This window comes from Carassius gibelio, chromosome A20 (genome assembly GCF_023724105.1).
Source record: "Carassius gibelio isolate Cgi1373 ecotype wild population from Czech Republic chromosome A20, carGib1.2-hapl.c, whole genome shotgun sequence".
Taxonomy (NCBI): domain Eukaryota; kingdom Metazoa; phylum Chordata; class Actinopteri; order Cypriniformes; family Cyprinidae; genus Carassius; species Carassius gibelio.
In genome coordinates this window covers 20,380,881-20,399,176 of record NC_068390.1, presented here as the reverse complement: position 1 = coordinate 20,399,176, position 18,296 = coordinate 20,380,881, and the positions used below count along the sequence as shown (strand labels likewise).

The following is an 18,296-nucleotide window of genomic DNA, read 5'->3' as shown; positions in this document are numbered from 1 at the left end:
GGACTGATATGATTCTCAAGTTCAACTTAATGGTTTATTGATTTAATTACAGCTAAAGGGATAGTGCACCCCAAGTAGAACATTTTGTCATCATTTACTCACACTCTACTTGTTCCAAACCTGTATGAGTTTCTTTCTTCTGGTGAAATACAATATTTTGAAGATTGTTGGTAACCAAACAGTTGATGGTAGCCATTGAATCCCAAAGTACTTTTTTACCATTTAACAGCTCACTGGAGCAGATCATTATCATTAAATAATGGCTTTAATAATGAATTAAATTCCTCTCTGTTACTAGGATTTCAAAAAGGTGCTTAGGGTTATTTTGAAACTTGAAAGTTTCAGTCCCATTCACTCTAACTGCATTACAAAAAAAAAAAAAAGCAGTAGGAAGTCTGTTTTTTTCATTCCAAATGATGTAAGGGTTAATAAAAGATGACAACATTTTTAATTGTGAGTGAACTGCCCCTTTAAATGAAGCTTCTCACAACAGTTACGTCACATTTTTTTTTTACAAGGCACAGACTGACACCAAGAGCAGTACGAGAAATGCCATTCAGGCAAGTTACATATTTACAAAGTCTTCCCCCAGTAAAATAATTGACATTGGAAGAGTCTGCTAACTGTTCATCATCATAGATTTCATTCCTCATTAATCCTACTGTTTGTCTTTTTGCAGGCCTGGGAAATGGCATGCATTACTCCTGAGTCAATATGCCAGTGAGTTTGGAGCTCAATAGAATGATTAAAGATGCTTTGACTTTCAAGGAGAAAGTAAATCTTAAGATAGATAAAGAATATATGAAATCTACAGAAAGAATCACACTAAGTATATTTCCAATAACATCGAAAGAGGTAGTGTATCTAACCCAGGAGCCACGGTGACCCTGTAATTACCACTGAGACTGCACTGTGTTCCCACCCTTCAATCTGAAATCCCTGTGTTTGAACAGCTGCCCAGGACCAGCTGCTGGGTGGACGACGAACGGAGAACCACAAGTCACACAGGACTCTAGAACTAAACCACAAACAGCCCATTTCATATCAGAAAAGTGGATTCTTTCATAGTGAGCACTTTGCCTCAGAGCAGGTGATCCTAACAGCTATTACATCACCACGTGCAGTACTTTTATAGACCATGAACATATAGCAACAGAGCACCCTTTTATCCCATAATATTTTTGAAACGCAATGTGAGTGAAATTTTTTCAAGCATTAAGACGTCTATGACCTCACGTGTTATGGTTACATTTACCAATCATTACATGGTATGTAGACAGGGCTGGCTACAGTTATTATTATTTAATCATATCACTGGTGGAATTGTTCATGCTTCTGTGTCTTGTATATAATGAATTTGCAGCACTGACAGGGAAATTCTGGGTTGCCATATGTGTAAAATGAATCCCAGGCAATCCTGGCTGATTAGAAACAGGACATGTCCTTCATTGTGTATATACGTCTGTGTGTAGGGGTAGGGGTAGGGGTGGTGGGTGTGGGGCCGATGGACTATGTAATTAACTCTGTCACATTTTTTAAAAGCTGTTAATGAAGTTGTATAACTCCTACAATTCCTTGCTAAACGTCCATCTGCGACAGTAGAATTAGAAGCAGACGTAATATTATGTCAATTACAATTAAAAAACCATTAGGAAGCAGATGCAATGCTAAGAAAGCCATTGTCAGATTCATTTTAGCATTCCTACTCATCAAAAACTAAAAATATTCACAGAAGTAAAATGACATTGAGATAACATCAAACAGCTGCTCTCACATATGCTGTAGCATTTACCAGCAATCTCCAGAAGAAAACGAATGTGCCTGAACACATATTGTGACTACGAACATTAGTAATGTCCTATAATTGCTGTAGTTTACTCCTAGTTTAGATCAAAATCTAACAGAAACTACACAAACACTGACATGACATAATAGTGAGGAAAAATTTTCTCAAATGGCACTTAAATACGGTCAAAATATGTTTTACTGTTTAAGCTGAATCTTAATTTAAAACAAATATTTAATCATTCAAATGAAAATAATTAAAAAAACAATATATTTTTCAGCCTTCAAGTGGATTTGGAAATATCATATTTATGAATTCTGAGCACATGAACCATCAAGCAAAGTAATAATTTATGTAAACTAAATTGTGTGTTATTTTTACAACTTGAATGCATGATAACAAATGTCCAAATTGTATACGAGCATCCCAGGTGCACTTGAGGGCAGATTATGTCAAAATTTGGATTTTCCTATTATTTTAATTAGTAGTTTAGTCAAAAAGGTCAAGACCTCTGAGTTGGGATGGGCCAAAAATCACCACTTTAAGGTGACATACAGACATTTGACATTTTTAAAACATGTATATATATATATAGGCCTATATTTTCCCCCCGAAACAACAACGCTATTGATGAACCTGTAGGCTATCTATAATATTTTCCATGACAACTAGTTTCCCCCATAAATGTTACTATTATTATTTAACTAAAACATGACCTAAATCTATTAGACTCAGTTTCTTTATTTGTTTTAAAATAAAACTAAACAATACAATAGGATTCGCATAGTAGCCTATGTCATTTTTGTTTTTAGCGTGAACGAAAACACAATCACAAGACTGTTTTTAAAACAGGTTTCCAACACATTGTCTGCCATTGGTCAGAAAAACAGGTAGTTTGGCCCAAAGTCGAACCATTGTTTGAGCAGATTGTCATTTATTATGCCCAGCCCCATAAAGCCACTTAAACCATTTTTCTTTTTAAAGTACATACAAAAATTACAGACTGGAAAAGCATTTTCAGAACCAGCTCTCTTTGACTGTACTAAATATGAATAGGGGAGAAAAGAAAGACAGGGAAGTAAAAAGAAGGGAGAAAATTATAGCTCACATTGCTACAGGATATCAACAAAGTAGTTATTGGGTTCTAGAGGTGAGTTAAAAAGTTTGGTTCAGGTCACATGTGGCACATCTTTTTTTTTTTTTTACTTTAAAACCTCGTTTAAAGGTGTTAATAACCTATTTCTAAGATAATTACAGATTGTGAGTCAGTTGAAGAATGAGAAAAGAGATTGTAACATATTTTGGCTCTCTTTTTCTCCTTTTGGTGTGCAAGGAAACAATTTTCACTACTGGAGTAACACTTTACTTGAAAAGCCTAATTATGTGTTAGTTACTAGTTCATTTAGACTACCAAACAACTCCAACCTTCAGAATTTACCCACAACAACATGGAAATAAACAAATTGTTGTCAAATGTTTTGGGGTCACGAAAAACACATGGTACCTCTGCGACCAACAACCATCTAAAAGCTATGCTTGCTGCTGCTTTCTGAGCATTTTAAGGCCATCTTGTGGCCAAAACTTGTTAAAGCACACCAGTAGGTTGTCTAAGTCAATTTCATTAATTTGACTCCCTAATAATTATTTCAGACAGCCAGTTTATTGTCAATGTATTAGCTTCCATTATGAGGAAATGCACTTTTTTGACTATGGGGGTAAGCCCACATTGTATAAGAAAAAATGGTAGAAAAAATGGATTACCAGTAGCCTTACCGTTAAGTTTTCAGACATTTCCTTCACTAAAACACAAGGCAATGCAGTGCGTAATTCAAAACACCTGTGAAAAATCCATACAGAAAATACCTTCATATTTACACAGCAAATTCCGGCTTTTCGAATTTGAGTTTTCTTAGACTGCAGACAAAATATTGTTCAAAGTAAAAGTACCTTCAAGTCTTAAAATACGTGTACAAACATCTGAGACCTCTTATATTTTAAATCTGGAGATAAATAGGAGGTTTTAAGTTTATGAGACATTAAAAACAAAAGAAAATGAGGAGAAAAAGGACACTTAATTGAAATATATAAAAATAAAAATAATTAATATTCTGCTCTATTTTTTGGTCACTATTCAATAACTTTACTTATTTTATTGTTATGCTCATTATATATATATATCGTTAGAAATAATTTTTGTAACTGCAAAATTGAAGCATTTTCACTAGTGCTCTCAGACGTTGACCTTTCTGAATTAGTGTACAGCCTTACATGTTTAAAGAGCAATTTATGACAGAATGCATGATTCAGAGGGGTTTTTGGGTGGGGTGTCATTAACTGGCCCCTCCCTGTCTTACCCAGTCATCACTCTGTCCCTCAGTCGTCCCGGGTTTGTTTGGAGCTGTCATAACAGCCTGTGATTCGTCAGGCATTCTTCAATGTCTATGCTAATATTACACTTTGCCCTCTGTGTCCACAGGCTCCCATTTTTGTTTTTTTTAATTATCGATCTGCTCGCTGTCATGGTGACCCCTGAGGGAAGAATCCATGTGGAGGAGAAATGGAGCCCAGAGTTGGCAGTGAGTGAACAAGTCCAGTGCACGAAAAGGGGAAATTCGCCAAATTCCAGTGTGCTCCCCTCAGAGCAGCAGGGCTGGAGCGCAAGCTGCTGTTCCCAATGCAAGAAAAGCCTCATCTGGACAACAAAGCACATAGATGGGTAGTTTTTATTACAATGGCGTCCACTGGAGTCTGTGACTTTGTCTGGCAGTGAATGCTAACTTGCTGTGGATTATTTTGGCATATTATTTTTTAAATAATCACCCATACAGCCTTAGCCTATTTTGTTTTAATATTTAAGCAAATGGTCTCTATCTCTTTCTCTGTTTTTGTGGATTCATTTGAATGAATCCCCTCTCTCATATAGAGTTTACAAGTCTGATTAATTCTAGTAGTGAACTGATTTATCCCAACACTCATGTTAGTGTTGGAAAATCTAATTCATTCTTTTGAACTGGTTTGTTCAGGTTGTTTAAATGAACAGATTGACAAAATTGATTCATTGATTCGACTCCCTGTACTATGTAGGCTACTATTTGACTTGGTTATGTAAATTAGTGTGTTTTAGATGTCTAAATGCATTTGTTGAAATTATAATGAAGATTAATGTGTTTCCCAATTAAAATTTGCCAAGCTGAGAAAGAATAATTCTAGCACATGGAAACAAGAAAGTTACAGTTGGACTTCCTTTGTTTCTGAAACCAATAATTCTAGGGAAACCGAAGAATTGCTCCATCCCTGGAAGCCAAAAGAGGTCCATTGGTGCATAATTCATGTCTAAAGACATTCTTGAATGTTGCAGTGTAATATTTTATTAATTCAAAAGGCGGTGGAATGCTTTTTATTAAATGCAGACAGATGGTTACTAGGTTTTCCCTTAGTGTAAGAGCTAAATATGAGCCAAGACGTCATGCTCACCTGTGGCTTTCAGGGCTGCTTACTTTCAATCAATGCCAATATAAAAACATCAACAAACCGAGTTTTAAATACTTGCGCATATCTTTATGAGCCAAATGATTTACAAGCCTCACAGGGTACATGCTTGAAAAATGTTACAATTTATTCATAGGACCTTGTAAAGAGCTAGTCTTATATAAATATACTTTTGATTAATATAGTTAAACAAAGCCTAATATCTCAAACCTCACGTATGGTCTCTCTAAATTTTAAAACAGGCTCCAGATGGGACTTAAAATGATAAATAAACACATTGGATATAATATACAGTTACAGACGTAAGGAATGTTATGTTCATTAGTGGAAGTGAAGGTGGGGACCCAGTTTTACCAGTGCAGTTCTGTACATCTGCACCACGATACAGTTTTTAAAATCCCATCAATCCCTGTTCTCACATCAAAGCCTGCAGCGGATGGCTGAATGTTCTTACAACAAGCCTGTTGATCATAAATGATTTCTTTGTTTGTTAGTCTGCATTATTCTGTGGATTGTGTATAGGCAGTGCCAACACTCAAGATGAATGCTTCAACTCAGTAAGCTCAGTTCTGAGACAGAAAATGACGTGGACAGGATCCAACAACATTATGCCCTGTGTAGAACATGAAATTACTTAACAAAATAATTAAAGTTAACACTGATGATGTTAACACTCAAATATAGTGTATTGAGCCAATTCATATGGTATACCTGTGCAACTCTGTAAATGCATTCACATAAAACATGTTTTTGCATTCCACTGCACTGCTTTTCCATTGTTTTCTATATGAACATGCGACAGATGAACGTTTTTGTGCATGACACAACGTTCTAAAAGTTAGAATAATTAGAATAATAGTTTTTAATTGCCTTGAGCCTTGCAATTTTTTTCGTATACTGTGTGAATGGGTGCTAAGGTGTAAATAGGACCTGTTCACTTTTGTTTTCTGTGCTGCTTTTTAATTGTTGTTGTTTTTTTTAACACAAATGTGCTAGACATAGTTTTGCCGTGTTCCACTGATTTTCTTTATAAGCATAGAGCATGATTTTTTTTTAGCAAATTTTTACTGTGTGACCATCCACTAAACTTTCTGAACAGATTTTGTCGTAGAGCTATCCGACTTCCATTAAACACACAGAACAAACAGTTGTGGATGATTACATTTATTTTTACAGCATCTCACACTGACATTAATGTCTCTGTATAATAAAGACCCCTAATTTCCTTTCATTGAGTCTCATGACAGCCATACTACTTCAATCAGACAACTGAGGAGAATAAAGGCTTGCATTAAGTTTACTCTGTTCTGCACTTGCTTCTCCCGGTATCTCTTTCTTTCCTCTACTCTCTTTGCAAGCATCTGTATGTGTGTGTACATGTGCTGTGTGCGTGCGTGCACATGTCAGTGTGTGTGCCAGTGGAGAAAATTAAAGGCAGACTTTCCGTGGCAGGCGTCATCCCCAAATTTCACATTTGGTGGGAATTTGACCTGGCCTGAGATGTGACAATAATATTCATTTCAGCGTTTACCCCCCTACACCTCCTTTCACACACAGTAGAGATACTTTCTGAAATAGAAAACCCCAAACTAGAAAGAAAACAAGATTGATCGAAATTATTTCTCTCAGTTTTGGAAGAAAAAAAACAAAACAGTGGTAAGCAGATCTAAGCATCGGCTGTTTGCAGAAGATTGTGGCTTTAATAAAGATTAATAACCAGATTATTTTCTCCCTGTAAAGTTAAAATAATAGACTCTACTATAGAATATAAATCTAACTGTTACTGAAAGTGGAGGGGGATTCTTAAAACAAAAGCTTTTGACCTTGTCTTTTGATGCGTATGTTTGCTGAAGGTCTCCAGCTGACCTCATTCCTCATATTTCTATCACTTATGTCTTTGATTTCTTTTCCTACACAAGTTTGAAACTGCATAGTGTTAGGCATCGTAATCCTAACGAATGGCTTCCTTGCAAAGGACCCCTGATGAAGAACTGATCATATGTCTGAATTAACATCTTAAATTATCCTCTCCAGAAATTGACCTTTGTTTTAAAACCTGAGGAAATGGTGTGACACAACCTATTTGCGTTGTCCTGTGGTTTTAACAGGCTCTAGGGGGATTTGGAAGCACGGTGGATGTTGACCTTTATGTTTGACTCGGGCGCCGTTGTCACAGAGCTGCTTCCTCTCCAGCAGGCCGGCGCCGCTGGGACCTTCTGTCATCCAAGCCCGGCTGGCAAGAGTAATGAAAGCAGGAAGTTATCCAGCTCAAATTAGTGATAGTTTAAACACTGAGGTCAGCCTAAACAGTCCGTTCCACATTTCTTGAATATATCAGCAAATGTGTGACAGGGCATTAGAATCCTGTCAGCAAGTTAAAGTTTAAACTTCAGGTTTGATCTTGTTTGTGAATTTTATTTCATTTTTTTCGTATTTTGGTAATATGCATTAACATTTTAGTCAGAACAGCATATTTTATTAGTGTGAAAAGGAAGCGTGCTTGTATTAAATTAGGTATTTTGGAAAGGACCTTGTAATTTCCAGTCATGCTTTCCTAGAGCTGGCAAATAAAAGCATAAATAAATGTTATTTCTAACCACATCCTTTCAATGAAAGTCTACTCATTCAGGTAAATAATTTGACTAGTATGTAAAGTGCATCTATAAATACTCCACATCATGGTGATCATGAGTGTGTAATATGTCATGTTTGTTGAGCCAATGAACACATGAATAGAAATGTAAATATCAGATAACAGTAGTTTGAAAAATATCTCAGCAATATAGTTTTTTTTTCCCTCATAATTCTGACTTTTTTTCTCATAATTGCAAGAATAAAAGATAAACGTCTTTTTTTTTGTCTATTTTTAGGCTTACATTACAATTCAAGAGACTTGAGGAAACTACTAATTCTCCATATGAGCCCCACTCAATATTTAGCTATTCCAAGAAATAATAAATTTTGCATTACATATTCTTGTAGCTTATACAGAAGGCCTGATGTTATTTATTGACCCCTTCAAGGTCAACTAAATGGTTAACTGTATTTCATTGGAAGGGTTTTTTATTTTTTAAATGTAATGCCAAACCACACAGAAGGAAAGACAGATTTTTGCTCTGAAGTAATTTGGCAAGAGAGAACGATGTTTTGGTCTGCATTTCTTCTCCGTTCCTCACTCCAGAACAGGGAGAGTTGAAAGCTGTCACCAGGATGGGCCAGAGCTCACATGTGTTTTGCTCTGAGCCATGTAAACCCAAACCCCAGTCCACTTCTCCATTGCCCCATTTATAAATAAAAGCCTTTTAACAGTGAATATTTTAAATAGTTCTTCTGTTGAGAGAATAGATGTGACTTTTTGTGCTGGGGAAGCTGAAGTTGATACGGCGATGATGAAGACTGATGTCACATCAGCCACCAGATTTGTGCACGCTTAGTGTTTGTTTAAGGGATAGAAATGAAAATACATAATGAAATAGAAAATAAAATATATTCATCCAAGTCTGAGACATCCAAACAGCCAGTTAACTTCCCCCAAAAGTCTATTATATAATACTCAGCATCCTTTGATCTTGTAGAGACAACCCGTAATTACAGACACAGTGAAAGCACCGCAAGATAGAAAGCTATATGGCTGCCACTGGGGAGTCGCTCCCTTTCCTTTTAGCAAGTTTGTGTGAGGCCAATATTTTAAAAAAGGACTAGTCTATATATAATTTTTATATCAAGTAAAATATACTGAAAAGATAACCAAAGCATTTTTTTTTTTACTTGAGGGAATACAATAAATCATTATTGATACTGCCATTCAATTACAAACCACTCAGATTTTTAAGTCACACCAGAAAGCATCAGGTTAGTTGAATTAATGCAAGTTTGTAAAGCTCCATTTTTCTTTATTACAGTGCAGCAGCCATGAAAAATCACACAAGGGAATTTCACCATGCATTTAAAATGCCAATCAATCCATTTGAAAGGCTGACTGTGATCTGTAAACTCTGCACATTTCATTCAACTCATTCAGCGTCACAATGCTGTCTTGGCAGTCCTTTCTGCAGTACACTGTACACAGCTGGATTGTATTTTACAAAAGACAAGTAACTTTTCATTTTGTGCAAACCCAAATCCAAGTGCTCACACTGATAAACTGACTGTGGCCATATGTTCTCAGCACCTAAGCCAATAGACAGTGGGCTGACATGGAAGAGGGTAGATTTGTTATGGTGCAAAGGAAAAACGACTAGAAGGGAAATTGGGTCAAAAACTGAAAAAGGTCACAAGAAGTAAATAGATGCACGCATGCTAAAACTTACTCCAAACATCTCCATCTTATCATACATATATTCCACACACATGCTTGTTCCGAACCGCCAATGCTCACTTTGACCATCTCCTCTGTAATAGGCTCCAGATGTGGTGCTGGGGGGATGAGGTGTTTGTATGTCATCTGCTCGAGCGGCTACACGTACACCCATCCGAGGGGGATGCTGTCAGCCCTGATGGAGGGGGCCCAGGCCCCAGGCCTACGGTGATGGGGCTGGGGGTGGGGCAAACGGGTAACAGCCTACGCACATCTGGAAACACTTCAGGTCAGCAGGGCCCGGCTGCCTGAAAGGTGAGATGCTTCGACCTGACCTGGGCAGCACAGCATGGAGAACATGCAACATTCTGGATGGACAACAAGGTACTAGCATACACACACACACACACACATATACACATGTATCATGTCACCAATCAACGGCCGTGGGTGTAAACACAGGCCTCAGAAAGCATTTTCAATAGGTTGGGCTGAGAATAATGATGGGAAATACAGACACTGTCTTTGATTTAGTAAATATCCCAGAATTTCTAGCACTTCTAACTTACAGTCTTGTGCTTTGTGAAAGTGGGTTTCACTATAGTGAATAGCAGCTGAAAGTTTCAATATGTGACATCGGGAGGATATTAATAAATAAGTCAGTGATATAAGCATTTATAGCTTAAAGTAAATTACACAATATCACTGTTAGCAAATTGCCATTTCAGTTTTTGCATACATTGACATAGATAATATTTTAGCTGTTGGAACAATTGTTAATCATTATATACTGATAAAGCCTTTAATTCAGTTTCACAGATACAGCTGTCAGTACCTCTATACTGCAGTCTTGGATTATTGGGGGGGGGGGGGGGGGATTCTATTAGACTCAATCAACTTTGTTTATTTTAGTTTTTGTTTTGAGTGATTCTGCAAGCATCCATTTTTTGTCTTGTAATCAACAAATTTTCCTTTTATGCATTTATGCAATTGGTTTGGTTTTAAAATAATCTTTTTTTTTTTTTTTACTTTATTTTAAGTGTAAGAAAATGCAGACATACTTTCTTTCTGTATTTTCTTTCCCCTATAGAAAAATAGCTGTAACTGGGATTCACTTCCCTTTATGCTGTGACATAAAAATGCTTACCATTGTGGCTATCTGCTTGTATTATATAGGACATAATTGGTAACCAGATTTAAACTTAGACGCTCGGAATTTCCCCAATGTCTACACACATGTAAACAAATAAAGTTACAGATAATTGCTCAGAAAGTTATTTTCTTTCTTTGTAAGAAGGCAAACCATGATGAATCAGCATTTGTTAAAAAAAAAGTTCTGAAATGTTTAGACAGGATCAACACAACCAGAGAATCATAGCTCAACATTATTGCAAAGTATTGTATGATACTCTAAAATTGTTTTTAATAACAGTTTCAATATTGGTGTTTTGACTAACATAAAGCAAGAAATGTAACATATGGATATATTTTGTAAGGTAATGTTGAGGTAATAATACTGTTTCCTGCAACAGTTTCTCAAATATGTGCATTTAGCAAAAACAATTATGCGTGCCTCTACAACTGCGGGATTTAACACAAGGTATAAGATTTATTGCTTGAAAATGTTTTATTACTATATGGTCTCCAAATATAAGAAGGAAAATATAATTGGTAAAAAAAAACAGAAACATAGTTGTGTTAATGCACTGTGAGCAGATACATCAGTCACCATGGAGCACAGTATTTACCTTAAACAGTGGTGTAATATTCAACACATTAAAAGATGTAATCCGACCCCAATGTTCTCACCAGCATTGATAGTTTTAAACATCTCATTTTTACTGATTAAAGTCCACAAATGTGTCTTAATTCTATTAGATGTAGACATGGAGACATTTTGGGTCACTATTTTGCCAAATCTCAGCAATAAACCTCTTGTGTAATTTAAACCATTCAGTGGTGAATGGTGAACAACAGTCCTCCAAAGTTTGCCATGAAAGTGTCTTTACTTTCCGTCCGGTTGACCCAAAATAAAGCCAAAAAAGAACAAGGAACAGCTTATAACATCCAGACACTCTGTCTGCCGCTTCTTATGGATTTAGCGGAGCCCTGCTCGTTGATTTGTTCTCCAAAGAGCAGACCTTGCGCCTTCTTTATAATCTTCGGATCTGAACAAAATGAGATTACGTTTCTCAAAAACCTACCTTCATCTGTGATGAAGAAAAAAGCCATATGAGAGGGACACCAATGCAATTCCATTGTTTTAGGAGGGGGCGAAAAGTCACATCCACTCTGCTCTGACACTGCCGAAGGCTAAACTACCGTAATCCAGCTCTTCAGTCTTCTCAACATCTCTTGCTTCTCTTTGTCCCCTCATCTCGTCCCTCGTTTCAGGCTTAGTTGACAGTGGGCACCTGATTGAGGCTGTACTCTTTGGCCTTCAGTCTCAGGTTAGCAATGCTGTTGGCCATATTCATTCCCTGTGTGGAAGTGGTGTTGGCACAAGAGGGTGGGTAGGTTGCCATGGTGCTGAAAATAAGGTATGAGACAGTCCATTAAAATTTTAACATGCTAAATGTATTCCAAATTCAAGTAGATTTAACTGATGGGACATAAGCACTAAATTAAAATGAAAAATAAATAAAGAAGAAATATAGAAAATGTTTATTGTCTTCATGTTAATCAAAATTATAGCGCTTAATTTTTCAATTTAAATTATAAACCTTAAAAAGAAATGTAAAAAGTACTTGCTTTCTGTGGGCAGCATTTTCTGTGGCACTCGCATTGGCCCTCCCTCCGGCCTTGGGTACCAGCTTAAGAATATATAAATTGTTAATAACTCTTCAGAAATACTGCATTAATATGTATGCATTATATACGCACAGCAATACATTAGGTGTGTGTTGAAATTGTGCAACCTCGTTTTACTGGCATGGTCGCTGGTCAAATGCGCATTCATGCCAGAAAGTGTTCCCAGCCGAGCTGCATATTTCAGCTGCTGGGAAAAAGGTTTTTGGCCGGAGTGGCAGAATCAGTTACTCTATACGGCATTTAAGAAAGAAGATTACTGTAAATCACAAGCAAAATGTAACTAGAGTCACAAAAAATCCTGCCCAATGGATTTTTCTCCGTTTGAAAATCAATTTGTATCCTATGGCCTAAAGGTCATGAGGGTCACAGGCGGATTTAATATGGTTTGTTTTCAGATTATCACTTCATCATCAGGGGATCGGCTGTCCTTTACTTTCACAAAGAGCAGCGGAAAACGACTTGCTAGCCAGTCCTTGTGCTACTTTGGACTATTATACCGGAGCATTGCCGTTTCTGCTTGTTTGTCAGCACGGCCCTCCGACTCCACCAAATTTTGAAGGAAAACAAGAGAGCTTAAGAATGAAACTGTACAAAAAAAATCTAATCTAAAACATTTGGAAGAAGAAGACATGAGAAGAAGAAGTCACGGCAGGAGAGCAGAAAGCACACAGAAAGGAAATGAAATGTAACCAGAGCGCTCTGATGAGAAGGACTAAAGAGAGTTACCTGTACGGGGCAGCGCTTCCCCAGGACAGGTAGTCGTTTGGACGGGGTGCGGGACGGGGGACGATAGGCTGCTCCACAGCTGTTACATCGCCTGAGTACGATTTGAGAAGTGAAGCGTTCTTACTGGCCAGCATTGCCCGCTCGTTGCGCCGAAACTTTGCCCGTCTGTTTTGGAACCACACCTATGAGAACACAAGCCGAAATGAAACGTTATTGTAGTTACTCCGGATACTTATTGTACAGCGATTGAAGTCAAATTGCAAACGAAAGCACATTGTTAGATTGAAAACATAGCTGGTATAATATTGCCTGCATCAAAAACAAAAATGCTACAGTAGATCAAATCAGTAAAATTTGAGATGATTTTATTTTATTTTGTTCTGTGACCTTTTTTAATGCTTGAAATTGTTCCCTACTTACATGACTGGCTCAGCCACAGAGTGTGAAGATTTATATTAAATCAAATGCATTCAAAAAAAAATTTCTTTCTGTTTCATACTTAACATAACTGCATTTTGTCCTTGTAGGACAATATCTGGCTGCACTTTTTGAAATGTATCCTGATCCGCTGGTGCACACTTGTACACCTTTTGCAGAAGACACATCAGAGGTTTGAAGAGTGAGCAAATGTGCTTGAGAAACATGGTTGAAGACAGAGCAGGAAGCCCAGATCTCGAATCCTTGGCTGCAGCACCAGGCCTGGTGGAGGCACAGTGTCCGGTTACGCAGCGCCTGAGGAATGAGCTCAGAGTCTCTTTTATCAAAGCATTTCTGTATTGCTCCCTTTCTGGGACACATTAATTGCAGATGTGTTTGTTCTATTTCTTTCCTTTCATTCTCCCCTTCCTTCTCCTGAACTATAAACGGGAATAATCCCCATCTTTCTACAAAAACAGTCTCATTACAGGAGAATGTGGAGACTGGCTGCGGCCTACAGCATGTGTGCTGAGAGGCAGAGTGATCGGCTGGGGATTTTTAAACAATCATACTGAACTCTGACGATGGGGCCACAGTGTTACCATCACGTACATCTGTAACTGCATCCTTAGCTGAAACCTTGAATTAGGCAAATGGTTAAATCTAGTTTTGATTTTGTATTATGCATACAGCTCGGTACGCTTTTTTAAGAAATTCTCAAAATTGATGCATTCTCTAATCAACCAATAAAGACCCAATAGAGAGCAGATGGTGATTGAGGAGTGTGAAGTTCACCTGAACTCTAGCCTCGGTGAGATTGACCCTGCGTGCCAGGTCTTCTCTAACAAAGGCATCTGGGTAGTGTGTCCGCTCAAACACTCGCTCCAGCGCTTGCAGCTGGCTGCTGTTGAATGTGGTTCTATTCCTCCGTTGTTTCCGCTTCTTCTTTTCTTCTGAGTTCAGCTGCTCATCTGGTAAAACACACACATATAAAGTTATATCTGGAGATGCAGCTTTTATATAATTCAAATTTAATGTCCATCTGCAGGTGCTGAGTTCGCATCATGTTACAGTTATTATCATAGCCATTATTGTTATTTCGTATGATACTGATTTTGAAATAATAACAGATGATACGTATTAATAAGTTTTAAAATTTAAAGAAAGCCTCATTGAAACAATCATAATTCACAAACAATTATTTATTAGAATATAATATTAAAATTTTTCCCTTTTGTATTTTTTTTCAGTGGCTTGAAAAATAACATTTAACACAAATTTACACTGCAGCTGGTGAAGTGATTCTAGTTATTAACCCAGTGGGCATTACTGTACTTTAGCTATTTCTCACAAGACCAGAGCCCATAACAGGGGATAATTTTCCCCCTCAAGTCATTTATAAATATAGCTTTAACTTTGCTTTTCATATCATGGATTTCTTTAGACAAACGATCATGGTTGCGATCACGTGTGATCATGGTTTTTGTTCTTGCTCATGTTTTACCTTTTGTTAGCACTAAAGGAAAGATTTATAAACATACCATAGAAATGCCTTTGCTGTTATTTAGTCTGGCCAACAGCACTGCAAAATGTCCACTGTTTGTTTCACTTGTACTTTTACAATCAAGCAATAAATAAATAATGTAGAATATAGAAAAGAAGCATGTCAAAACAGGCATATAATGTTTAAAGAGCTTATTCCCATTGGTTATTTACAGCCAAAAGCACAGACCTAACTTGTGAGACTTGATAATCATCTGAAAGCACAGACAAACTGCAGCCTATGGGGTTGCCATCCCTTTACTTTTCATGACAACAGTAGTTACACTACTATAATTTTCCAAAAGGATCACAAGATGAACACTGACATTTGACCTAGGCATAGCAGGGGGTATAGGCCCTTTAGGGTTGTTGTAAAAATTGTTAAATGCCAGCATTTTATTGGTTCAATTTCAAATTGTAAAGGTCAGTTTAATTACTATTTAAACTTCTTGTTTTCTACATCTAAATGAAAATTGAAGTGGTTTAATGGGGCATTTGGTTTGTCATGGGGCATGCTTAAAAATGCTTCAACAAAACAAGTCCAAGAATTTTAGGGAAAAGACTGACAAATAATTCATGAGTGAATGGATTCTAACAAAATATAAAACAAGAATATTAGACTCATGAAACCTTTTTCTGATTTCCCTGTATTTGGAATTACTCATCTTGGAACAATCCTCAAGAGATGACAACAATAAGACCATTAGCACATACATTTCAGTGCGAATTTAATCAAATTTGGGGGCAAATTTCATCAAAATGTTGTCCTTAAAAACATAAATTACTTAGCTAAACTGTAATTTATAATCTAAAACCAAATCACGTACTCACGGTTTGAAATTATAGCTATGTGAATGATGTGTGGGAATAGTTGGTTTGCACAGCAAAAGAGAACTAACGCATTTAATCTTCTGCGCGCGCGGCTGGTGAGTAAACTAAAAAACAAAAACAAATGCAGACTCGTGTCAGACAATGCAATAATGACGACAACCTCTTTCTACTTTTACCTAATATAATTTACAATTCAGAATAGAGATACGGTCTTAAAAATAGGCCTACAACAGAATCAGTTGATGGAAAAGTAATTATTATTGTCATTAAATTGTGAATTTCACTACCATAATAACGGCAATGTACAAGCAAACGTGATTCCCTTAGATATAATGATAAATAAATAGGACATAAGCAAAATGGAAAGCTTAATGTAAAAAGTAGGGCTTATACCCGTAATATAGCATTCTAAATTTTAGGTTAATAAAATAATTCCACTGTAACATAGGTTTGAGAGAAAGCAACAGGCCATCATTTTTTTCTTCTTTTTTTATTTCCAGCAAGGCACAGAAAACACGACTTGGCATATATTAGTAGATCTGTAATGAAAGTTTGCTATTTGATACCATAATCGCATGTTCTCCTGATGATCTTAATTGACTGAAAAGGTCAAGAAAGTAGATTTATTATTTTTTTAATTTTTTTCTAGCGCCCTTTTTATCGTTTATATTTTCCTTAGATTAAGAAAACTAAAAAAAAAAAAAATGACATTTGCCTGTCATTGCTTTTGATAACCCCCAACACCACCCGTTGCATATGTTCTGCTGAATATTGTATAAAACAAATTATGAAAATATAGCCGATTTCAGGAAGCAGGTTCACGACGTTTATGGGGTCATATTTTCATTAATTCATTACGGGCTGGAATGTCAACAATCATAAATTATTATGCATTCACGACCCAAAAACGTTTCTCAAGCGGAATTCTTTCTTCTATTATTATTTTAGGAGAGAGTTTTCGTAGGCTATCACCTGTCTACACATTTGCTAATAACAAAACGGTAGCTATAGTAGGCTAGTAAATCCTAAATTTTATTTACAGACAAAATTCTATCTCTTGCACAACACTTACAGTATCAAGTACAATTTGACAGTATTTTTGTTGGCTATCAGTCTGCTGTTTATTTTCTGTAGTGTTCAATATAAATGATTCTGCCTTACAACACTTGGTTTTCTTATGGAATATGAGCAGACTTACTCTCCTGTTGTGTTGTATCACTGCCGCTGGTTAAACCCGGCGATTCAAGCATAGTCCTGCCCGTTTCACCAACACTGTCGTCCGCCTGAGAACCGACCATTTCTCTAGCCTCCTCTAAATCCAACAGGTGGCTCACCGAGAAGTTCTTTTTGGCTTGCAGGTTTTCCAGGTTGGCTGTGATGGGACTCTCCAGTCTGCTGGATATGGATGCTTGTCTGTCCATTACATGTGCATAACTAGAAGTCATGACGCAAATACGATGCAAGAGAAAAAAAACGGCGTATTAGGTTAACCAAACAGGTCCTCCTTGCGTATATTTGAAGACAAACTCATAAGAAACAACGCCTCCAAATCGATGTGTTCGTTGCCTTTGCTGACTGTGATAGCTACTTATCCAGGTGGAACAATACTTCAACCTGGTCTAAAACTTTGTGGAATTTAATAGAACTATTAAGACGAAGTCTGAGGAATCATTTCCCTCGTAGCCATATAATCAGTTTCTGCAAAGTATTGTTGGTTCAATAGAGGGGGAAAAACTTCCCGGGCTCCAAAGCTGTTGACTGAGCACCGATCCAGAAATGCTGATGCCTTTCAGATGCATGTGTGTAAAGCATCGAGAGGAGGCAGGACACTCCACCGCCTTCCCGAAGCTGTTGGCTCTCTCCTCTGCTCCACGCCGTGCTCTCTGCTCACTCACGCACACGCGCCCGCGCGCGTTCTGGCACTTCAAACGGCGCGCTCACTGGCATGCAATGGAGTGGATTGTAAATGAAAAATGGAGACCCCTGGGAGAGAAGATGGAGCTGAAAGGCTCTCGTAATTACGTGGCAAAAGACTTTGTGCTGTCTTTGACGTTTAACAGCCCCCCTCCATCCTCCATCACTGCCTCCCTTCGAAGGTTAACCCTCCCCAATCTCTGAATTCTAGATATCTGTCACTTTTTGATCATTTCGCCCAACAAAACTTTAGAAAATGTCCCTGGATCAACATCCTTGTTGATCCTGGAACAACATTCCAATCAACCAATCAGAATTTAGATAAAACTTTTCACAAAAGATCTGTTTTAGGCTTACAACCAGAGTTAGGTGCATATACACCCTTGTTAATCAGATATAATTTCCAACTGATTTTGGGAATAAATTATGGGTATTGTTATAGGTTTAGGCAACACAGTCGTAGGGATTGGTTTAAGTCTATAT

The 18,296-nt window shown here is 37.2% G+C and overlaps 2 protein-coding genes across 3 annotated transcripts in view; both read right to left on the bottom strand.

The window, feature by feature from the left end:
• The window catches only part of LOC127938234 (myomegalin-like), a 33,796-nt gene extending 24,077 nt beyond the window's left edge, over nucleotides 1-9,719 (bottom strand). The window contains exon 1 of the mRNA XM_052534694.1: nucleotides 9,654-9,719. Within this exon, the coding sequence (XP_052390654.1) occupies nucleotides 9,654-9,719 (66 nt within the window). The remainder of the gene's footprint in view (nucleotides 1-9,653) is intronic.
• A 1,331-nt stretch (nucleotides 9,720-11,050) lies between these two features.
• On the bottom strand, nucleotides 11,051-17,876 carry LOC127938158 (paired mesoderm homeobox protein 1-like). Of its 2 annotated transcripts, XM_052534591.1 has the most exons (5): nucleotides 17,098-17,876; nucleotides 14,322-14,497; nucleotides 13,110-13,291; nucleotides 12,324-12,385; nucleotides 11,051-12,101 (listed from the first exon to the last, which is right to left on the bottom strand). In XM_052534591.1, the coding sequence occupies exons 1-5, from the start codon at nucleotides 17,342-17,344 to the stop codon at nucleotides 12,046-12,048; spliced, it is 723 nt and encodes a 240-aa protein (XP_052390551.1). In that variant the 5' UTR covers nucleotides 17,345-17,876; the 3' UTR covers nucleotides 11,051-12,045. The 2 variants fall into 2 exon arrangements, with proteins under 2 accessions (XP_052390551.1, XP_052390550.1); XM_052534590.1 differs by lacking the exon at nucleotides 12,324-12,385 and having other exon boundaries at nucleotides 11,054-12,101; nucleotides 17,098-17,875.
• Between the last annotated feature and the right edge of the window lie 420 nt (nucleotides 17,877-18,296).